The sequence below is a fragment of the Branchiostoma lanceolatum genome, chromosome 6 (genome assembly GCF_035083965.1).
Source record: "Branchiostoma lanceolatum isolate klBraLanc5 chromosome 6, klBraLanc5.hap2, whole genome shotgun sequence".
In the NCBI taxonomy this organism is placed as follows: Eukaryota; Metazoa; Chordata; class Leptocardii; order Amphioxiformes; family Branchiostomatidae; genus Branchiostoma; species Branchiostoma lanceolatum.
The window spans coordinates 8,752,730-8,777,673 of NC_089727.1; the positions used below are offsets into that span (position 1 = coordinate 8,752,730).

The following is a 24,944-nucleotide window of genomic DNA, read 5'->3' on the forward strand; positions in this document are numbered from 1 at the left end:
AAATCAATCTTCCCGTACAGACAAAGTAAATGGTAATAGAAGGGTACTGCTAGCTACTACAAAGTGCTTTATCTGGCACTGGACGTTAAATCATTGAGAAGACTATTCAGGTGCCGCCATCATGCAAACCAATCAAATAAAACAAAACTTTCTGTATCTAGAACTGGTAAGATAAGTTTGATGGTTGAAAGAAAAGCAACTTTCATGATCATCTCTATGCATCTTTAAATTCCTAAAAGAGGTACATTTGTATGTCTAGTACATGTAGTACTGATGTCTACTGATACATTGTGTGTCTTTGACGCAGTCACATTCATCATAGGTCGTTGTACAACATTGATGGCGAAGAGCTTTACAAGCAGGTTGTGACAGATCCAACCGCTCACAAGGATCTGTATGACAGACTTTTCTGTAACACAACAGCTGAATTTTGTACCACATATGCAAGACTGCTTGTGATTGGTCCCTAATTGGCCATGTTTCTGAAATTGTCATTCAAGCCTAACCATTGGGAAAGCCACACACAAGGCGAAGCTGGTCTGGGCTTGAACAAAGTTTTAAACGGGAACTGTGCAGCTATAAAGCGTCTTGTCTGAAGATGTAGCATGAGTGTGTATGGTTGACTTGAGCTTGTCCACTACTATTTGCCTAAGGCCATGTTTCTGAAATTATGTGTGGAGGACGATTTGTCCTTGTATTTAGGTTTTTCGGAACAGCCCTAATCATTTTTTAAATGATAAATCAACAACAATTGTTTATAAACGATGACGTTGCATCCTGAAACGCATAATAAACTCAAGAATGTCGACATCATGATTCAATGTTGTAGGTCTATCATCAACATCTGTTGTCCCTTGATGACTGTGAAATACGTAGAACATTATAGCTACACAAAATCACTGTAATCTAACAAGCAGTCATCCACGCACTGTCAGACAGCGCTGTTATTACTAAGCTGATTGAACTGTAACAGTTGTAGAGGTGCTTTGTTTCAAAAATGTTGGCTATATGTATTGGTGGTGCTTGTCAGAAACTCTGTAAGACTAATTGCAGCCTTGTATTGGTCTATCATTTAGGCTTCAGGGAGTTAGGGAAGACTCAAGCAAATCCAATACCACAGGTTTACTGAAGCTTACACAGTGTAACCAGAAGTGGTTGTACTCACCCAAATGCTCACTAGACAGTCTACTGTCTGTTGTTCCCCGTCTTGGGAGGGTTAGAACTTAGACGTGCTTGTGGTTCAAATGTCAGGGTTTAGTGGCTGATTATGGTCTGTCTTTGAAGGTTTAATCTTTTATATAAGTCACTAGAATTGAATTGAATAGAACTACTTTACTAAAACTTTCCTACGAATGTGAACTCATAATTGTACTAAATAGTATCTAGTACAGCTGCAGAATTGATAAGGTAAAGGGTTATATTGTAAGTAACAATAGACATGAGATGGTCCTAGAACACCCAACCCAAATATTCAAGCAACTGGTTGGGACTACAGTCCATTGGAGGACACACAGTAAACCATTGTTTGTGTGGTTTTGGTTGGTTTTGCTGGTATAGTTGCCATGTTTAAGTACAAAACTAATGTGTTACACTAAACAGAACTTCACAGTTGCATCAATTATGTTTCTTAGACCCAAAAAGTGAACAAAAATGAGTAGACTGAGTGTAAAAAACTAAATGTGTTATACAAAAAAGAAGTTCACAGTTGTATCAATTTTGTAATGTTTTTTAGACTCAAAAAGTGAACAAAATTTCAAGTTCAAATTGCATAAAAACATGTCCAATAAAACAGCAAAACACTGAGTCAGCTTTGTTACTCTAATGTCATGAATTCTTCATGATTGTTTTATGCACAACAAGAGAGCAATAAAAGATGGTTGAATGTTTATTGGAACCTTTTAAGCTGGTGACAGGGACACGGTTTCTTTGTGTTCATGGGAGAAAGGGTGCTGATACTCTTCTTTACAGGATTGTAAGTCTTCAGATTGGATTTATACCCTACCACTGGTGAAACAATGCATTGAGCTGAAGTCTTGAGGAGATGTACAGTAATATTCAAAAGGAAAAAAGAAGAGAGAGAGCTTGGGTGAAGTATCAGGCACAATTAATATTGTTTCTTGCATATAATCTAGTTAGGTCAAGTTAAAGTTCCCTCCGAGGAAAAATTCTACAGTCTTAGGTTGTAGACAGTAGATTAAGATCTCAGCAAACTCAAGCACTGTAACCTGGTTATACACATCCTCGTAAATCTAAGTCTGACTATGAACTTAGCATCATTGGTCCCTGTAACCAAGTTAAATGCAATCTTCCCACAGTTGATATCCGATACCAGGAGTTAGACTCTAACTTCAACTCTAAGATTACACAGCTAATTCTCGGAAATTACAAGTTAATACACTGTTAGCTAGTTTACTTTGTCACAAGTTTTGAATTTTCCTAGAAGATAAACGGTATCAAACGTAACATCATATCAGTGCCGTCAAATGGCCGAGTGCCTATGCTACACAGGTTCCATTCCTGGTGTTCCTGGCTAGACGCTGTGTCCTTGGAAAAGTCACTCAACACAACTATCCAGACTCTGCCCAGGTGTGAAAATGGGTACCTGCCTTTGGTTGGGGAGGAAAAAGGTGGTGGAAGGAGAGGGATGAGCTATGCCTTCCAATACCGCGCCATAGACACTGTGGATAACAACCCACTGCCTCTACAGCCTTAAAAAGGCTATGGGACTACCTTTACCTTTTTACCTTTACCGTTTTATCTAACATTATATCAGTCTAGAACCATACTACATTTATAGCTTGTAGAGTTTAGTTTTATGAAAATGCATTGGATAAGATCATTAACTATGGATTTATGACTGCAAACAATTTTCAAACTTTATTTTCACACAGTTCTCAAGTTTCGAAATTCATACTGTTATTGAGTCCTACTCACCAACTCATAAAAGAATCTGTGTCCCTAACAAGATTATCATGTCTTACTTCTGAGACACTTCTAGGCATAACCACGTTAAGACTGTGCATTGAGCAGAGACAAAGAAGCTGAAACCTTCTTTGCTAACCAAATTAGCATGGAGCCCAGTCTCCCAGGAAATACTGATATCATCGGCCGAGTTATAATTCAATAAAGAAGCAAGTGTTCAGGCTCCCATGGGCCTGTCTGGGGAAAATTGGCTCCTGCAAAGACACTGTTACTCAGAGAAATAAATGGGGCACCTGCAAAGAAAAGAGGTTTTCTAACAATGACAGCTCCATGGATGCTGCCTTATGAATCAACAACACCAGTGCTATTTTTTGTCCTTCTAGCAATGCTTCTTGTTTGCTTGTTTGTTTTGCATTCCAGGTAAACTGCCTTATGGTGTAACACACTAGGTTTGAAATGAAGAGCGCAAGCTGCGAGTTTGAGATTCATTTGATCCACTCACACCACGAAGGACCCTTACATTTTTAGAAATATATTGGGTACTTTAAAGTGCTTGAGGTCTGGTTCCCCTCAAACACAGGACCTCCATCTAACGTCCTACCAGAGGGACTTCCCTAGCTGAAGCTAGGTACTCATTTACACTAGTTGAGTGAGGTGTTAAGTGCCCTTCCCAAGGACACAACATCGGGACCTGTCAAGGATTCAAACTCCAGATTCGCAGTCAACAATCCTACCCACAAAGCCATTGTACCACCTTCTTAGATTGCTTGAGAAAAATCTAGATCTTGGTTGGATTACAGAGACTTAAAGTAAGAGGATTGGTTTTCTTTGTGTGGTTGAATTTCACTCACTCACTCTCACTCTTTCCCATAGGTTAATTTTAGCACAAGGTAAAAGTTTTTTTGACCAAACATCACATAACTGTTATTGACACAACAGAGTATGTACAACCAAGCCATATACAAGAATGACAACTTGATTGGAAACAAGAGCTCAGACTGTCCAAGGTATTTTGGAGAATTAACTCCACCCAAACCCCAAGCCATTTCACACAAATCAGCTCCGGCACTTGACATTTCCACTTGGCACCTTCCAGTAACAACTCAGTTGCAACTACTTAATTGGATTTCACACAGTGCTGATGAGGAGAAGTTGATTGAAAGATAAAGGATTTATGAAGTATTCTGTGTGACAACAAAATCAAATTGAGTGGATCGAATGATCATAAATATCATAAAAACATCATAAATATATTCAATTTGGAACATTTCCTACTACCAGCCAGACGTTCAGCACCAAGGACATGATGCATTGAATAAAAGTACACCAACACAATATACGTGTATCTTCTTTGGTTTCTTTGCAGGTGGCATGCTATAAAGAACCAAATCTTATCTAAAAACCTAATTGCATTCAGTTTTCTAGCTAGCCTGAAATTGTTTTCTGTCATCTCAATTTTGTTTGACGGAAAAATCTTACCAGAAATCATTATTTCCATCCCACTCTACTGATTCCTGCTGTGTACTCTTGTCCTGGCCTCCTCGCATGTGAAACCTACCACCCAGAAATTACATCAACAGATCTTTAAAAAAAATTTCAATCAGAGATGACGAATTGGGAAAATATTTTGTCTGTCACAAGCAGCGAAATTCTGTCAAATGATGTACATTGGATTGTTTCATCTGTCTGCTTAAAATCTGTGGACACAACTCAGCCCTTCTTGATAAATCCCTGCAATTGCTTCTGAAACAATGTACTCTATCTTGGCCACTCTCCAGGTTTGAACATTGGAGCACATTTGTCTGTCTGGTTTTTCCTTCAATACAAGGAAAACCCCAGACACTTGGCATATACTTGAAGTCTCAGTTATCAATCAAATAAAGATGACCACAAGGCTCCTAACTAGTGCCAGCACAGATCTAGAAAGTCTAAAGCAAAGGCTACTTCAAACAAAGTACTGTATCTTGCATGATGATTTACACATAGACATTGGCCCTTTATGTTATATTCATACATGCAGGTTGGTAAATGCTTATGAATGCGGTAGGGGGTGAGTGGCCGTTCATTGCAACCCTGTTTGTATATTGCATGAAAATAATACTTCACAAGAAATTCTGGTAAAAGGCTCTCTAAATATCACTAGCAACATCTTTCTTTGACTTTTTGCATAATAAGATATGATTCGGACACATGGACACAATTGTTAGAAAGACTTAGTTGATAGCTAAAATCGGTGTAAGAAGTTTAGGTCGAATTGTGGGCTGCCCCACATAGAACTGAGACATGGTTGCAAAAAGCCTCTTTTGTTGATCTTTCGCTATTCTTGAATTTGTCATCTGTCATACATCATACTAACACCATTATACTTATGGTAGGACTTTATCTAGCAAGAATGAATGTGTCATGAAATTAATACTAACAACTAAGCAACATGGTTATACCATACCCTTGATTTACTTAAAACACAATTTTGCCCCCCAAAAGATTGATATTCTACTCTATCATGACAAACTTTTAAATAAAACAAGTCTCACCAACAAAGTTTCTTAACAGGGCCATAGTGAAGTGATAAAGACTGTTAAGTTCAAAACTTCAATTGAAAGTCAATGACCTGTATTCTTTTAATCAATATCACATTAAACATATGGACAATATAACTTACAATCCTTGACAGACATCACCCTCTCTTAACTTGTGAGTTCAGCCTTTTTGCCACAGAACCCTGACCTTTAACCACCCCAACTTAAGTCAAACATAAAACCTTCAGGCCATGTTGATTTGATTATATGGATGACATCCTCGAAAACCCCCAAATTGATGCGCGCATGTGAAAAAATCAAAGGTTGGCAAGAAAGTTGACTACATAATGAAATCTAAGTGGTCAAGAAGAATGAACGAATGACCAAATTCATATAGTCTGGTATATCGAACAATAGATTCTTCATCTTTTTTCTTTCACATTTTCTTATTCGACTTTGGAATTAAGTTTGGCATTCAAACTTTTTTGCAGCTTATGACTAATATTTGCTCATTTTGCAGATGCTTTGTTCGATTCACAGTATGGTCGAAAACGTTTCATTTTTTTGTGAAATTGATGAAAATTGATGCCTATGTAGATGCTTTCCATGTAATTGAAAAAGCATGGTTTTACATAATATGCAGAAATTTTGCAAAGATAAGAATCAGGGCACCTTTTAATGGTCATCAGTACAAGGTCTGCTCACTGACATTTCTAAAGACACAATGCATCATCAAGTCTAAATTGCTTCCTTTAATGCGATCCTCTTTCCATAAAGTAAAGGTGGGCTTTTATAGATTTTTAGCCATTTTTGACAAGTGTGATATATCACCTTGAGTTTGAAAGTCACCTTTCCATAAAGCATATGTAATAAGTGTTTTCTATTGGCCTTTGACATCATAATGATTTTCATAAATGATATTGATTTGTGTTTACTAAATCAGTCTTTGTCTCCTTTGTTTTTCTCCTCAAACTGCAAAGGAGTTGGAATTTCTCTGTGGTTGAACTTCACAGTTGAGCTCCAGGTTTCAATTAATTGTTAACTTGGAGACCCTGCTTCAGTACTTGAAAGGGCATCTTGGTTGGGGCTGCACCCTGCTTTCAGAAAGAACATAAAATGAGGGCCCGTGTTAGAGGAGGTGCCTTGAGCATGTTAACAGGGAAGGGCTAGCAACCCCTCCCTGTAGAAATATATCTCAAGCAGGCTGATAAACCCCACATACTTAATACTGACAGTAGGGGTACAGCACAAAGCCAAGTCTTATGAGTGCACCTGGGACAATTACTGCTGTATTGGGGTCACATGAGTCAGTGAGTTACCAACCAACAGATGGCATTGCTCCAAACCCTTGCAGTTCATCCTCACAAATTGTAAGGTCCTTAGAGCACTGACTCTGGCTGTGAGGAGATAACATATGATATGATACAGTATGTATTGTGAGATTTTGCCTCATAGCTTTGAATGCTAAACCACATCCAATGCTTATCCTTACAAAGTACACAATAGTGGCATCAAATGGCTGAGTGGCTAGGATAGCACACACAAGATCAAAAGGTCATGAGTTCACTTCTTGGTGTTCCTGGCTAGACATTGTGTCCTCGGGAAAGGCTCTGTCCTTACTCCACCCAGGTATAAAATGGTTATCCGACTTTGGTTGGGGACTTACAGGTAAAAGGCAGTGGAAGGAGAGGGACGGGCTCTGCCTTTCAATACTGTGCCCAAATGCCCTAGACACAGTGGATAACACACAACCCACTGCCTCTACAGCCTCAAAAAGGCTATGGGTACTTTTACCTTTAAATTTGTTACCACAAAAATATTCTGGTAACAACACACAGTGGCACCAAAACAAAACAGACACTAGAGTCAGAATCACCCTCAGAGCGATAACTTAGCTTTCTCCCTTCATTGCTGGGTTGCAAATTCGACGCAAGGAAAATCTGCTCCCCACTTCACAGTGATTCATCTCCAGCGTAACCCAATCCCCCTCCCACTATGCATGATTTGCTCCATTGTCTCTTAATGACTACAGCAAGAAAAATAGCACCAAGGAGAAAGACTGCCGTGCAGCACTTGATTAGATGGAACCCTCCCCTCCATCTGCTGTGTTAACTTGTTCTACTTCCACTAATGAGCCGTGCTAACGGATAGATGAAGCCCTGAACGTAACTCTCTCTTTAAATGGATCACCCTTTAAGAGGGACACAATGAGCGACTGTCTTCCCACGAGTGCACGTTTGCAACTTTAACAATTTGTGCGACCAACGTCATCTTGCAAAGCTACATAATGTATTTGTAACAGCCTTAAGTTGGGGGATGTTCAAATTACAAAACAAATTGTGGCGATGTTTGGCAGTGTTTGATTGAGTTTGGCATGCTTGATGAATGGAGGCTAAGAATATCTTTAGGACATGAAAGCGTAACATATTTTTGTAGGTCATCTTACACATTTGTCTGTAGTAATGATGAATAAAATGAGCACTTTTGACATCGTCATTAATATACAGCAGTTTTAGCTTATGCACGGACTTGAAGGTGGAGCTTATGTTGACAAACTCATTCATAATAATATCATCAGTATCATACAGTCACGTTCTGATTTTTAAAAATCCTAAAATTCAGATCCTACTAAAATCAATCTTGATCTAATGAATAGGAGGTTTACATATTATCTATTTATCTTATTGTTGATGAATGAAATGTCAAAGTAAAGATATTTGTGAGGAAGGAAATGTATTAAATACTTTCCAGATCATTTCACACATTAATCATCTGTGACGATGAAGACTAATATAATAATGAGCACTTTTGACATATCATCAATATAGACATGCTTCAACGAACATATTTCATCTAGTCATATTATAAAACAACTCTAACCTAAAAAAATTAACTATTGAAAACATGTCACTAGATAGTAGTAGTGTCTTCCTTTCTGGAAATCATGACAATGCTATGATCTTAAATGACCCAAAAGCACAAAAAAAGCAATACTCTAGCAGAATTGACCAGTTCAGTTTCTTTGTTCTTAAATTTCACAGGCTTTTTAGCATGTTTTCTGCCGTTATATTCACTCAAGACATGGAGGACCCAAATATCATGAATACAAAATCATTACTTCAATGTCAATCACTCATGCTTTATGCTCTTCTATCAGTTTTATCACACTTTCCAACTCATTGTAGAACTGTATATTGGTTATGTCCACTATGGACATCAAAGAAAATGGCTAATAATGAAAGTTTTCAAGCTTGTCATTGACAAGTAAGTACAAACCTGCATATGATGAACATTGTCAATCATTAAAACTTCTGCAGTAGAACACTATTCATACAGCAATGAATATCCCAGGATATTGCAACATGGTATAGAGCAGATAAACAGCAATGATAAAGCATTAGGGATGGATATAGTTTCTGTTTTCCAATTTCACAGGCCTTTATGTAGGATTTCTGGCACATCTACAATGTACTGTATGTGTAAAAGGAAGTTACTGCTTTCAATTGATAACCACAATTTCATGCACACCATGCTTTCTTGGGATATCTCTCATAACTTAGCTGAAATAAATTCAGGATAACATCATTTCCATGATAGCTAGTGTCACACATAGCATTGTTGGCATGATGGTAAGGTTTATGTCCACTCCAATAGGCCGATCCTTACTGTCCATCACTGTTAGAAGTTAAACCAATGGTAGCATGGCTATTAACAGTTCAATCAATGAGAGAGTGACTTCCCGTCACAATTTTTATTTCGCATCTCTACGACAAGTCATACCAACACACAATCAAAATTATTGTTAAACCTAGGAATTACATTTTCAAACTTGAGTGATCACAAAATGCGCCATCATTCTTAAAAGTTGAGTGAAACACTGTTCATAAAAGCCATGTCTGGCAAAAATTCACAGGAAAACTGCATAAAGTTGGCAAGCACACAAACTTATACTACAGTGGAATTGACAGCTTTAGCTTGTGTGTTTTTCAAATCACAGTATTCAGTATTCATCTAACGTGAAAAAGGCAGGTGACATCTGCAATTTCAAATTATTGCTTCCACATATTTCTGATGACAAAATTTAGTAATTGTATTTTTGCACAAATCAGTACTTATATCTTGAATTGATGCCATCTTGGTTAAACTTTTGTTCTTTTGTTATTATATCTATTGGAGTGGACTAAAAGTAACAAGTGTGCCATTAACATAGGATACAACAAACCATCACAATCTTTCAGATAATGTGTTCCACTTTCTTTTGTATTTACTTGTTACCATGCAGTGCTTGACATGTTTTTTTATTGGCAATTGTACTGATAAGACTATTGACCATGCTTTAATTTGTGACATTTTGACGATTCTGTCAACTTTTCACGCAACAAAAGAAACCTTTTTTTTAAAACCTGCTCCCTACTGCCTAACTCTGTAACCAATAGGAAATTGGTTGCCAAATGGCTTATTTCAGTGTGCTAAGGGTTAAATCTAAGAGTACTGCCACGAGCTTTACAACTACAAACTGAACCCAGACGTTTCCATCCTAGGGGACAACCAGCCCAGACAGGGAGACGATGAGGAAGAAGCTGAAATCTTGCCAAGCGAGGTTGAGGAAGCAATCCGCACCTTAAAATCAGGGAAATCTCCAGGTGTTGACAATATCCCGGGAGAACTCATTAAGCACGGTGGACCGGCTATGGTAAAGGTGTTAACCGCACTTTGCCAACAGATCTGGGAGAAGAAAGAATGGCCAAAGGAATGGACCCAATCTCTGATCATTCCATTACCCAAGAAAGGCAACCTGCGACTCTGCCAGAATTACCGCACCATCAGCCTAATCAGCCATCCGAGCAAGTCATGCTACGTGTCATCCTCAACAGACTCAAGCCCAAAGTCGAGGAAATACTCACAGAAGAACAGGCGGGCTTCAGGGCCGGAAGGAGCACCACCGAACAAATCTTCAACATCAGGTTGCTGGTGGAGAAACATCTAGAACACCAAAGGGAGATACGGCACAACTTTATAGACTTCAAGAAGGCGTTCGACCGGGTGTGGCAAGAGGGCCTCTGGAAGGTTATGAGAGACTACAACATAGACGAGTCTCTGGTGGCCATCATCAAGTCACTTTACGACAATGCAACCAGTGCAGTCCTCCACAACAACCAACTCGGTGATTTCTTCAGAACTACAGTTGGAGTTCGACAAGGGTGCCTTCTCTCGCCAGCTCTCTTCAACGTATTCTTAGAAAACATCATGCAAGAAGCCCTGACAGACTTTGAATCATCTATCTCCATTGGGGGAAGACAACTTTCCAACCTTCGTTTTGCTGACGACATAGACTTGATGGCTGGACCTGAAGATGAACATCAAGAGCTATCAACCCGGGTGGAGAGTAGAAGCACCGCTTATGGCATGGACGTCAGCACATCCAAAAGCAAAGGCATGGTCAACAGCCAAGAACCAGGCGCAACAACAACGGTGTCCATGGGTGGCGAAGTCCTCGAAGACGTGGAATTCTTCAAATACCTTGGCTCCATCCTTAACAGGGACGGGACTTCCACTCAGGAAATCAAAGCAAGGATTGCACAAGCTACAGCAGCACTTGCTAAACTCAGGCCCATCCTGCAGAGCAAGAACATCAGCCTGCCAGTTAAGATCAACCTCTACCAGTCACTTGTTGTCTCCATCTTTCTCTATGGCTGCGAAAGCTGGACCACAACGGCCGAAACAGAGCGCCGCATAGAAGCCTTCGAGATGAGATGCCTACGGAAGATCCTTGGCATCTCCTACCTGCAACGGAGGACTAACGACTCGGTACGGAGGGAGGTAGAGGCTGTCTGCGGCAGACATCCAACACTCCTGTCGACGGTCAAGCGCCGGAAGCTGAAGTGGTTCGGACACGTATGCCGACACAACACACTTGCCAAGACCATTCTGCAAGGCACAGTAGCAGGAGGGAGGAAACGAGGAAGGCCAAAGAAGACCTGGCTGGACAACATTAAGACATGGACTGACCTGAGCACTGCACAGCTGATCAGAGAGGCCGAGGACAGAACAGGATGGGCACGGATCATTGCGGCTGGCTGTCATGACGCCCCTACGACCACTGAGGTCATGGGTCATGAGTGAGTAAGTGAGTAAGGGTTAAAAAAAGGACGAACATAGAGTCAGGTCATATACGTATGCAATCGTCCTATGATTAGTGTTCTCAAATTCAACTGTCTTGTTACATAAAAGGCTGTCATAGATCCTTGTCAACAGATGATTCTGCCACAGCCTGCTTGAAAATTCTACAGCATCAAAATTGTAAGACGACCTACGACAACTGTGACCACGATGTTAGCAGATACATGTAGCAGAATTATGTAAAAGGATTCTGATGGAATGAAAAGCACAAACATGAACCAGATCTGTAGACACTGGACTACAACTTAAAGGCCCCGCTATGAGGCCTTCAGATTATCCTACCTCCTCCCAAGTTACTCATTACCCTTTCTTGACCTGGGACCTTATATTCTGCTTTAGCCTTGTCGACTTTATTGATTTTATTTGTGGCCAACTCTCGCAGGTGCAGTAATGAAAGAGCCTGATAAAAGCTTCTCGACTTCCCTTGCTTTAGTTATGGCCACCAGGGAGTAACTGCAATGTTGCTCCACCTCTCTTTAGTGCTGCCCTTTTAACATTGGCATCTTTCTGGAACAAACTACCACAGGGAGCAACACAGCAGTTGTGTCCATGTGTGACAAATTGGAAAACAGGACAAACACAGAAATGGCTCTCTTGAAGTCAAAGTTCAAACCAGGGAACAAATTTGAGTGGTTGCCGGCTCTTAGGAAGGATGCCTCTTTTCACCGTTATTATGACATTTGTATATCACCTTTGGGTACATTTCTTACTTGCATGTATTTTCCACCTTTAAAAACTAGTTTTCAATTGTGTCTTTAGTTTTGTTTGATTTATTGTTTACTTTTTGTCACAATATGATGATGCTACAAAATTACTTGCAAGTGAAGACAGTGTTGTAATTTTGCACATTGAATCTTTAAGGAGGCCGACATGTAAAACTAATGGATTTCTTTGCCAAAAAGAATTCAAAGTACAAATCTAACACGAGCTACATGTATTTACCTCTCAAAGATCATGACCATAGTATGTCTAGAACACAAGATATCAAACTGGAAGTTCCACTGTAGTACTGCTGAAAGCCACTAAGGGGCCCAAAATTAAATAATTATCATTTCTTCCCTTTGCTAACATCTTCCAACAAACTGAATTATTTTCATAAAAAATCCATCTACGACTTCTCAAGTTATGCTGTTCACAAACACAGACACCCATATACTTACACAGTCATGTAACCTTCTTGAAAAGGTTTGACTAGGACCAAAGTATAGCTCAAAAGTGAGGTTATGACCAGGTGATGACCTAGTTTGACAGGAAACATTCAAAACTCTGAATCAAAAGTGACAGACACTCTCCTCAAAAACCCACTTCCTGAATCAATTATGCCAATTTAGACCCTGATTTAATAATTCATCATTTTCATTTCCCCTGTATGAGCAGTAAGATGTCATTAGGGTGATTATTTTAGCCATTAGTACCATTATTGATTTGATTATATGGATGACATCCTCCGGCCAACCCAAAATTGAGCGTGCACGAAAGAAAAAGTTGGGCAAAAAAAGTTGTCGTCATTATGAAATCTAAGTGGCCAGGAAGGTTAGACAAATGACTTAACACACAGAACATTGAATGCTAAACATAAATGCTATATTTTTGTTCTTCTATATTTTTTCTTTGAATTTGAAAGACGTTGTTTAGGGCTAGAAATACATTTTTAAGCCTATTTGCACTGATACACAAGGCAAAAATATTATGATAGGAAAAGAGGCATTCAGTATTGATTTTCCGATTTTTTTTTCCATTTAGGCCACACCAGTTTTTTTGTTGCTTCTTGGAATCGCCTGTCCTATTTTTAAAAAAATTGGGTCACTATTCCCATTCACAAATTTTTATGCAGTATTTTACTATTTGTTCAGTTGTAAAACTCAATAGCCACCAAAAGAGATGAATGAAATGAAATTATACTGTACTAGATCAAAGAAAGGGGTTCATTGCATAAAATGAGCCGTAAAAAGCTGAAACTTGAATAATCCTCTTTTAATATTCTTTGTGTAAGGTAAACCCTTATCTTCACCCCATACTATTTGCCCTGTCGCTCCAATTCTTTTCTTTAAAAAATCTGAGAATCAACAAATAAGATTGGTGTGGCCTTACCAAATACATTTCCAAATTTTGCAGCTTCTTTGTACAATTTACAGTATGGTCAGAAACTTTTTTTGGAAACAGACAAAAATTGATACACATGCAGATGTAATCCATATGATCAAGTCACTGTGGCCTTAGTGTGTTTAGTAGTGAGGATGATACATACCGTGTGGTCCCACACAGGAAGTACTGTACAGCTACAGGTGACGTGTCCTGTTTAGGATTGTCCCTCAGGAATTACCTGACCCATCTGTGCACCTGTCCTCCCATCAACACTCACAAACTCCGCACTATCTGAATCTGTATCTGTATACAGGTATAACTGCCCTTCGGCATGACACACCAGCTTCTGTACCTGTATAGCCAGTATAACCACCCTTCGGTGTAAAACACCAGCTTTGCAAGCACGCGGCGTGACAACAGCTGGTTATATCATACTGAACGACTGGTCACACCCAACCTTTGCACATCTGACTACAAGCATAGTTTAAAGCTATCTAGTGAGGATGACCCTACTGTATACTAGTACTTGATGGCAATCTAAGCCTTAATTGCAAATTGTAAGCTGGTAAACTGTAACATTTTGTAAAACACATTTTCTGCTCTCCAGTTTGGTTAGATGATACTGTGCAAAAACAAATCTGTTTAAGCCATCATCACTAACTCATTCTTTGAGAAGTGTGGAGGCTTATCAAATACAATTTGCATGCTCGCTTAGTTGTGACTCTAAACCATTACAAGTTGTAGTGTCCTCACTTAAGAACTGCAGCCCCAAACAGTGGAGTTCAATATCAGGATTTAGAAATCTGATCAACAGCCCGGGAATTGAACCCTTGACCTTGATATCCAGCAGCAAGATTGCTAGCCACAAGATCACAGCTAGGATAGAGGGAAAAGGATTGTATGCTGTCACCCTTTGACCCCTTGGATGATCAGTGATTATCAATCCTTGCGACATTTGCTTCTTTCACAGCACAGTCAAACTTACAGCTTGAAGTCACTCTGACCTATCATTCATTTGTTCAGACCCTGGTAATGCCTAGTGGCACATAGGGCAGCAAGTTTCTCCATTGTTTCAGTAGCAGGATATATTTGTAGTAGGGAGACGCTACCAGTCCATCCCTTTTAACATGCTTGAGGCACCTCCTCAAACACAGGACCCCCATTTTACTTCCCTTCTGAAAGATGGGTTCAGCCCAAGCCGAGATGCCCTTCCCAGGATTGAACCGGGTCTCCCAGCTAACTAGTTAAGAGCTACATGTACAGGGACATCCCTCCTTCTGACCTATACCATCCCCTCTCTGGGCACGAGCACACAATTTTTTATCTACCTTTGATTACAGCACAAAGGAGGAAGTATATACATCACTTACTGACCTTTAGTTTTTGACATATTTAGGCCTGTGGACAGCTGAGGGTCATTCTTTACCCTAATTATTAGCATCAGCCATGAGGTATGGTCCTCTGGTGTACCTTGTAATGAGCTGTAATCTGCCTACTGAGGACTGTTAGTTAATTTTGATGGGTTGGGCTCATCACTGAACTCCTGGCATTTGGATTGTTCCACTCCATCTTTGTCGCAATCTGTTTTTATCAGTGTCCGAAGAAAGGCAATTTTCAATATGTAAAACAAACTAGAGGTAGGAAAAACATAATGTTTACCTTCACATGGTCTAGCCTAACAAACTTCAACTCTATTCTTACTCAAATACATTTTGTGGCAACCAGTCCCGCCAGCTCTGTCCTGCCACTTACTACATAATCAAACACCACAGGCTGTCTGCTATTTCATCAGTAACCATCATGATGGTGACACCCATTTGGTCCAGGTCATTGACCTCACTTGTTTGGAGTGAATGAAGACTAAAGGGAGCAAAAACAATATGTAAACTTTCCTTTCTGTGAAGGTAAACATAATTAAAGGAGAAATAGATGAATTTAAAACTTACAGCTTTATTGCAGGGAAGGGAGCTGTACTGGAAAACTTTTCTGTTTTACCTTCTCTCTGAACTTTTTGCCTGGAACTGCAAATCCACCCCCCTCCCCAGTTTGAGATATGGCACACTTCCACAGACTAGCCATCTACCATGGCAAGATAACCACCACATCATGGCCTAACAGTTTATCAGCCTGTCCTACCTCCAGGGCTGCTTATAAGATTGATACAGGTATTATATTCCTAATGGGAGTTAAAGTGATTAGAGGTGTGTAGAAGATATGGTGTTAGGAAACACCCCAGAGGACAGGGTTTTGCACGGCTGCAACACTACACCCAAGCAGCCAGGCAGAAGATGGTAGCAGGGATATAAAGCTGGAGGGAGTTGATTAGGCCGAGGAAAATTACTGTTGTGTTTTTGATTACAGTCCTGAAAAAAATGTGATCGGTAGGTAGGGATTCTCTTCATTTTTCTTCCTTTTTTTAAAAAAAACTTTGCCCGAAGTTATCCAGCTACCCCTGGGTTTGAATCCCCTGATGCCACCGACCTTGTGCCCTTGGGAAAAAGGCACTTTACACGACTTTCCTCACTCCACCCAAGTGTAAAAACGGGTATATTAAGTGTGTGGGTCACAACACCAGCAATAGCTGCCTGTGTCTCACGTGTATAGCACTGTTGTAATTCTAATAAAATAAAATGAAATTTGAATTGTAAAATTGGTATATTCAACGTCAATATGCAGATGTACATTGTACAACTTACCGGTACTACAAACACAAGTATATTTATGATGAAAGAAGTACAATGTTTACCACACATTCTTACATTAACTGTTCAAAACCTTAATCTGTTAACAGAATATGAAATACAGGAAGTTTGTAAGAAAATTATCAAGACTACTAGCTTGGAATTCTATTTTGAAAATTTGATCACTCAGATTGAAAATGCCCCGTGACAGCAGTCGACCCCCTCAGGAAAAGTCTAGGGCCAGCAGGTTTTTGCTACAATCAGTGGGGTAACCAGAAACATAGCATCTTATTCCCTATGCCTTATGGCGGCATGGTAGGGGATAATGAATGGTGGGTAATATTGGGCACATCAGCACAGTGATGCCCCCTAGGGGGTCTTAGCTTGGCAGGGAAATGGGCCCTGTCTTTTGTTTTAGAGAATCCAGCTGAAGCATTAGGCTGTGTATTATACCACCTGGTGAGTGTAAAGACCTGTGACTGTGTGATACATTTGCATACGCAGCATGTGATACAGTAAATGTTGACATTTTCTCTTTGGTTTAATCTTCAGGATGAAGATTTCACCGCAAAACTATCGTGATGATGCTTGTCTGCCCACCTACCCCCTTGTTTTAACCACAAACTTGAAACAACCACAAATGCTCCATTTTTTACCTTCAATCTTCAAAACTGAATCCCAGCAAACTCAAATCGATTTACAGTATACTATTTAGGGCCTTCAACATTTAGGTTTAGTTTCAACAAACATTCTTGACTATCAGGAAGGTTGGTTTGCTAACAGGAATAACTGTAATAAAAGTTATTGATGGTACTGTACGATTTTTCTATACGGGGACAAATTGACCCAAAAAACATTAAAAATAGATTTTGGGAAGAATGTGGATCAGGATTTAGATGGAGGAATATCTAAAAGGAATTTTCACTATCGCAAGATTGGATCTAATACAGGAAGTGTTTGATTTGTCCATCTACTTAACTTCATCAAGGTTACAAATTGTTCTTGGATACATTCCAAGGTGAAAGCAGGGAACACATGGTCCAAGTAAAGGGCTTTAATCTGAACATTAATCACTGCATACTGCAGGAAATTGCAAGTAAACTAGAGCATAACACACAAAATAAGATTACCTCCAATTAAAAAATTCAAAGGATCAATCTGTTACAGTCTTTTGAAGCTCATTATGCTCTTATCTACTGTGTGTATTGACATGTTTTTAAGTTGACAATGATGAAACTGAATTACATGTCATGAGGAAGCACTAGCAGAGGATTCCTATCAGGGACTCGAATACACTTGGGAAATCACCAGCATGTAACATCTACAGGTACTTCACTAAAGATCCGGTAATAGCATCATTAGTTCACAGCGTAATTGCTCTATTCTCTGTTGATGTGTTACAAGAGATTAAAGATGGTTGCTGGGATTACATTTTGAAACAACTTCTCAACAGTATCTGTAATTCCTTCACTGATTACCGAACAAACAAATGGACCAGATATTAGAACCAGGCGTTCTGCTGTACCAAGGAAAGCCGCCAGGAAGCCCAAAATCAAATCATTTCTTTGATAGGACGTGACTATACCACAAACTAAGTTTCATGACGATCCATTCATAGATTCTTGAGTTATGCTGGTAAACCACATATTACATACATATAAACATAACATACATACAAACATCACATACATAAAAAACATTACCCCATACTTGGTGATTTTGGCACAGAGTGGCATCCCATCTTATTCTCATACAAATGCACATGACAGTTTGAAACTAAATAAAACTGAATAAATAAAACTGAGTCAAATTTAGATTCATTTGCTGTTAAAGATCAGAATTGCTCTCGTGTACAAAAGATCCATATGCAAGATCTTGAAAGTTGGACAGCTTTCCTTTAATCAGAATAGCTAGTTTCTTTTAATCAGAATAGTAATGTTTTCAGCACCAAGGAGAGAATGACAAAAGTGTCAATCTGGTAACTTATCTTTATGGTATCTTGCATGGTGTAAATAGAGCAGAAATGTAATACTCAGCTTAACAATAAGATGTTTATTTGGATAACAACTGCATTGCCTTTGCGTCATGGGGAAAAGATGATAATAATCATTTGTTTTTACAAGTTTGTCTTTCTTCTTGGAAGATAGTCTTATCAAGGATGGCCAAATCTACCACGAAAATCACTTAGCTAATTTCCTAAAATATCTCCAGTTGTGACCAGTAAGTTGTATCCAAAGAATTTTGTTCAATGAGAGAGTATCTGAATATCCATAAAATAGTTGTATCTTTATGTTTTTGTGCTGCATTTCTACTGTTTGATGGAGGTGGGTGTGGCTATGGGCTTGGTGTAGTGAAGAAGAAGGCAAGGCAATGTTGTATGCTAATGAGACTCTCTTGCGACCAAGGCCACGACCCCCATCCCCCCATCTACAACATCCTCAAGTCACCAGAGCTGTTTGACCTTTGACTGCCAGGTCACGTGAATACCTTCAGAGCTGAAGAAAGATGGCAGATGCCTCACCACAGATTCTATTCGTTGTGTATTTGTTTGTTTGTTTATTTGTTTGAACCTTTGTTTATTCATAAGAATCTCAAATCGACCTGCAGGTCACTTTCCATTGAGGTCATGAGGGTCAAATGAAGAGAGCGTAACAGTTTAGTTCTCTATGTTCTTAAGAAGTTGTTTTCTCACCTCTCCAGGAAAGCTGTACCCGTCCACGCTGTGCTCGGAGCCCTGGGAGTCGATGCTTCCGTAGTGGAGTCTCAACTCCTGCAGCCTGTACAGGTAGCTGAGCGGCCCACCAGTCAGGTTCACACGATTACGGTCGTCTACCTGGAAGGTCAGGTCATGACCCGTGTTGAGCAGTGTGCCGTTCATCTGGGGGAGGGGGGGGGGGCAACAGAGAAAGAATGTTGGTTTAATTAACAGCAAGGGTTTGCATTGTTAAGCATTGAACGATCAGCCAGCGGCTGCATCAACATCATCATCATCATCAAGTTGCAGGTGGTCCACCTGGAAGGTCAGGTCATGACCCCTGTTAAGCAGTGTGCCATTTATCTGGGGGTGGGAGGGGGTAGAGAGAGAAATGTTTTATTTATTCTGCAGCAAGAATCTGGACCTGTACCTGATTATAGTAGTGTAGCAGTACTTTATGTTTGGAGAGCAAGACACATTGCAAGTACAGGTCTCTGAGTCCTACAAATTATGTTCAAATTGTATATCATTATATACTCGAATATTTGAATATATTCAATGCACAAGCAACTAATATGCAGAGAGGAAACAGATGTAACAAAACATTTGTTGATTCATCCTGTAAGTGTTTCTGGATATGAATCACAGCTAACACCTTCGAAAGAAAGTAACAATGGCTAGCTAAATTTGCTCGGTTTTGTTATTTTCTTAGACCAGTAACATTATTATGTGACTGCCTGCTGGTAGCCTGGTACTGTGAATTTTCTAATCGGTCCCAAAAGCAGTCCACTGATTTTTTTTCCGAAGAAATATACAATACTGGTACCCACCTCTAGTCACTGCCATTGTTTCTAACAGGACACATTGCTTTTGTATCCGAAGGTAGTACTTTGAACCATACAATCTTATTAGTTATAAGTAATCCTACACTTATTCATTCTTTCCTTATGAATTTCAGAAGTCTGCTGCCTTCCTAACTACATGTAGATGGGGCCTGGTGGAAGGCACCTGATGGATGGTGAACTATCATGACAGAGCAGTGTTCTCGCCAGGCCTTTTCAGCATAGCGGCCCCCGATGCTGTGATCTGGACCCCCGATGCTGTGATCTGACCCCGATGCCGTGTTTCAATGAGCATAGGGGTGTTTCTTTCTGGGAAGAACCTTCATAAGTCTAATAAAAAGTTCATATTTGGCTTTAGAATGAGGATGTGACCGAGGAAAAACTTGTCTTCACAAAATTTATCCCTCAAAATGCAGGAAATAGTTTATTATTTGGTTATGAATTTCAAAATTTTGTGCGGGAAGATGCCAGACTACCAACCGTTATCATGTCTTTGGCACTCCGCGAGTGACTTGCGCCGCACAAAGTTGGCCTTCTGTACCTGACCCCTACGCTGTGAAAAAATCCTGGTGAGAACACTGCAGAGATAACCAAAATCCCCCCGCACACAAGATAGAGCAGGCATGACCGATCTCACACCAGTCTGTATCACTCCTTCTGATACATTTCCTTTCCCAGTCAGTCAGAAATGTATTCCATCAGTGTGAAGAATAATGGTAGATACTGCGACCCCCCTCTAAGGACAAATGCTGTATTCATTAGCCTATAGGGGGGCTGTGCCCAATCATACTCCCTATAGGGCTAATTCATGATCAGCAACACACATAGGATGGTCAACACACATAGGATTTAATTATTACCAAAGTTTATTGTAAATACATGCCCGAGGGCTAATTGCAAGTACAAGCAACACATATGATAATGAAAAATACAATAATATTAAGGGCTATTGTTATCATGATGCAGCCAAGATATTTGGTACCATAAACCTAAAATATGATAAGAAAATTCACAGTTCTTTATCGCAATGCACAGCAGGAGAAGGAAGCTGTTATGCGTAGACTTTGACCGGTTTTGAGGTCAATGTCACGACACAAGGCCTCATCCATAGGAAGTAGGATTACTAGATGTGCAGTGTCATCATCTTTATCAGCAGGGGCTCAGGATACAGAACATTTGCCGCATCTTCAGGCTATCTCCGTAACCACCTTATGAGGAAAACATTCCTGAGTTGTAAATTATACGATCTCCATAACATCTCCATGTATAGATGGTTTTACCTTATAGTCAACTTATGGGAAGTCGGCTATTCCCTGCGACATGATCATGTGGTAATGCAAGGTCTTGGTTATCTACATGATTGGGAAAACATCCCTAACTTGTAAATTATACGATTGCCACAACATCTCCATAGATGACTTTACCTTAAAGTCAACTTGAGGGAACTAATGGCTATTCCCTGTGACGAATTATCCACAATGATCATCACTGGTAATGCAAGGTTTAGGTTCTCTACAGAGTTGGGTAAACATCCCTAAGCTGTAAATTATCCAATCGCCATAGCATATCCATAGATTATTTTACCTTACAGACTCAACTTGAGAACTTGGCTATTCCCTGTGACAAATTATCCACAATGATCATGTGGTACTGCGAGGTTTAGGTTCTCTACAGGATTGGGAAAACATCCCTAAGTTGTAAATTATACGATCACCACAACATCTCGATAGATTATTCTACCTTACAGTCAACTTGGGGGAAGTAGCTATTCCCTGTGACAAATTATCCGCAATGATTATGTGGTAATGCAAGGTTTAGGTTCTCTACAAGATTGGGAAAACATCCCTAAGTTGTAAATTATACCATTGCCACAACATCTCCATAAATGATTCTACCTTACAGTCAACTACGCTATTTCCTGTGACGTATTATCCACAATGATCATGTGGTAATGGGAGATTTAGGTCCTCTACTGGGAGATTCTCTAATACACGGATATACGGTGTATCAACGGGGATTACTATAGCTAGACTATTTGTCCGTAGCATCCATTATCCACGGGCCATCACCACCTGGTAGCCATTAAAGGGAAGTAACAAGCACACCACTGAGAAGTACCCACAGGCCTGATATGTTAAATTCATTACCGTGACAAATGGAATATAGAAGAGTCTCAAAGTCCACACTATGGATATGCATCAAAGCTTGGCTTTCAGGGGTTTCAGATCAGATCAGAATTACTACTTTTGGTCGCCTGTATGGAATTTTGATGGGAATTTATGTGAGTTTTGTTGCTTCCTGGTAGAGAAATGTTCAATTTGATGCAGTTGTATCAAAATGTAGACATTTTTGATGATGTAGTTAGGATATAAGCTGAAAAAAGGAACTAAATGATGTTGCTATTAAACTGTGAAAAATATTGTTTTACTTCATTTTCACTTCAATATGTCGAAGATACTTCATTTGCCAGGATGGTAAGAAACAAACAAAAGAAAAAGAAAATCAAATGTGGCAAAAAAGACATAACAATTGATTTGCTAGAGGCTTTTATTAGTCTTCATTATCATCGCATAACATAATCTTCGACTTAAAATACACAATCAGACAATCCCCTCACAAACTAAAACACTGTCATTTCAAGCATCTTCAAGTAGGATTATATACACATACTTGTACCTATGCACTAAACCTTTCTGTGACTGACCATCTCTCATCTAGTCTAAAAGTGATGTGGACTACATTTGAAAACCATGAAGGGCTTCCAGGCTTTCCTCTCAATAAAATTTGCTGACCTCTGTCAGGTAAAAGGTGAGAAACAGTCTGGTAGTGTGAGTGTCTGCACTCCCATACTGAGTGACCAAGAGGGATGCTAATTATGTTATGGTCACTAATGATTATATGGATGATATCGATGTGTGCATCAATTTTCATTTCCAAAAAATAATTGTGACCATATGCATACTTTTAAATCATATATGCTAGAAAGAAGCTGCAAATAGCAATGAGCTTGCCAAATATATGCTTAAGATTTTATAAAACATTTTGAAAAATGGATACTATGAGCCAGGTCTTCCAAAGTCAAAGGAGAAGATGTAAATTAAGGAACAAAAATAAAGAATCTATTGATCGTTATGAATGTACCATCTTATGTGTCTTCAACCTTCCTGACCACGTACTTATTAGATTTCATGCCTGATGAAGGCAACTTTGTTTTTTATCCCACTTTTTTTTCTTTGAATTCTGGTATCATTTTGAAGGTACCCAGAGGACGTCATCCATATAATCAAATCAACATGGCCTGATACAAAAAAACTTCACTCCCAATTTGCAACATTCCATCTGTTTCCTCCATTCCGCTATAAAACTCAACAAAATCATAGGCTTGAAAACACAGCAATTCCTGGCTTCCCGACTTGTATTGAACCCTGATGCTGAACTTGTCACAACCATTTGATGCAATTCAAATACAGCTTTGAGAATGAATAATTCATAAACAATATGCCCCTTGCGGTATTACAATGCATGCTATATCCTGTGATGTTTGCAGTTACTGTAGGGGTTCAGGTGCTGATTGCCATCTAGTGGGAAAACTTGTCTGTTCATGCAGGCATATGCAGAATTTGACACTTCCATTTCAGACTAATGAAATCAACAGCATTGTGTCAGCACTTTCAACAAATGTGCATTACTGGTAATGTACAAGGAGCAAGGAAATAGAACTTTTTATATGATTATAAATAATTGCTTTAACTGTAAAATCTAATATACTTCAAATTCATATTCGACCTGCATGCTATACTTGGGGTGGAATTTATAAAATGTATTTTGCTTATGGGTCTGGTCACAGTCCTAATGTAGTAAGTTAACAAGGTTTAGGGCATTCTTGGACAGTGATGGCTTTCACTTGCAAATTTCAGCTATCTTCTTAGAGGACAATTTGCGGTAAATTGTTATTGATCTTCTGTTAAGACATAAGATTGCTGAAAATCCTCAAAACATCATAATCAGACAGTGAATGTAACTGCAGAAATTGATTTTTGATCAAAATTATCAGATTTTTCCAGCACAATTCAAAAGCTATTACCGTGGTACAACAGTACTATAAATGTACTTCCTACAAGTAGATGTGAATCTGAAAGTGCATTACCTATAAGGGCAAATCGTCCAAGAATATAGCATTCTGTTGAATTCTCATGTCTTCAGAGGGTGGTTTTTAGGAAGTAACAAATGGACCCTAGTGACTAGAAGAGATAAGGTTAAAACACCACTTTCACCACTATCTGTTACTTCCTATTAATGAATCCATCCTGCTGTAAAGAATTGATCTGAAATGAAATAGGAGACAGCGGAAGTGCTGTTAAAAGCATTCCCACCCCATGGTATGGGCGGTTTCACCGGAAATATTCCATCAATTTGTGCTCCTGTTACAGGTGACGGTGATGTAATATGCTGGAATCCCAGAATGTATTGTAGAGGTCATGGTATCTAGATATATATAGATCACGATTTGCACATCGCTCTCAAGGAGATGTCAATCATAAATCTATTGCAACATTCATTTTGATTATGCAACCTCTAACATGAGTCCTCAAATTGTGATAGAGAATACATGTACATAAAAGATCTGTTTTCGAAATAATACTACCGGACAGGTAGACATTCAAACAAAGAAAACAGTGGATTTTTATGTTATTCTTTGGAACAATACTATTCATGTTTATTCATGCACAGTAAAACCCGAAAAATTGAGTATATTTTTACAAGTCCTAAGATTGCCTAGGACCTGTATTAGGTGTTTGCCTAGAAAGGGACCTCGGAGGCGCATTGTTGAAAAAAGATCTCAGGTTTTTTTTTACACTCCCTTTATTTCCACTGGAGGCTGTGACCACTGAATGACCAAAGATTTGACAGATTATGTTCAACGAATTTCAAAAATAAAGAAGGATTGTTTGAACATATTTTGTCTTTCAATTCCTACAGTTTCATCTTGCATCATATTCCAATTATAAAATCAAGGGTT

The 24,944-nt window shown here is 39.2% G+C and overlaps 1 protein-coding gene across 3 annotated transcripts in view; it reads right to left on the minus strand.

Moving 5' to 3' along the window:
• The window catches only part of LOC136436428 (carbonic anhydrase-related protein 10-like), a 116,838-nt gene that overhangs the window by 35,444 nt on the left and 56,450 nt on the right, over positions 1-24,944 (minus strand). For all 3 annotated transcript variants that reach the window (XM_066430412.1, XM_066430411.1, XM_066430413.1), the window contains one exon: positions 19,080-19,265. In XM_066430412.1, the coding sequence (XP_066286509.1) occupies positions 19,080-19,265 (186 nt within the window). The remainder of the gene's footprint in view (positions 1-19,079; positions 19,266-24,944) is intronic.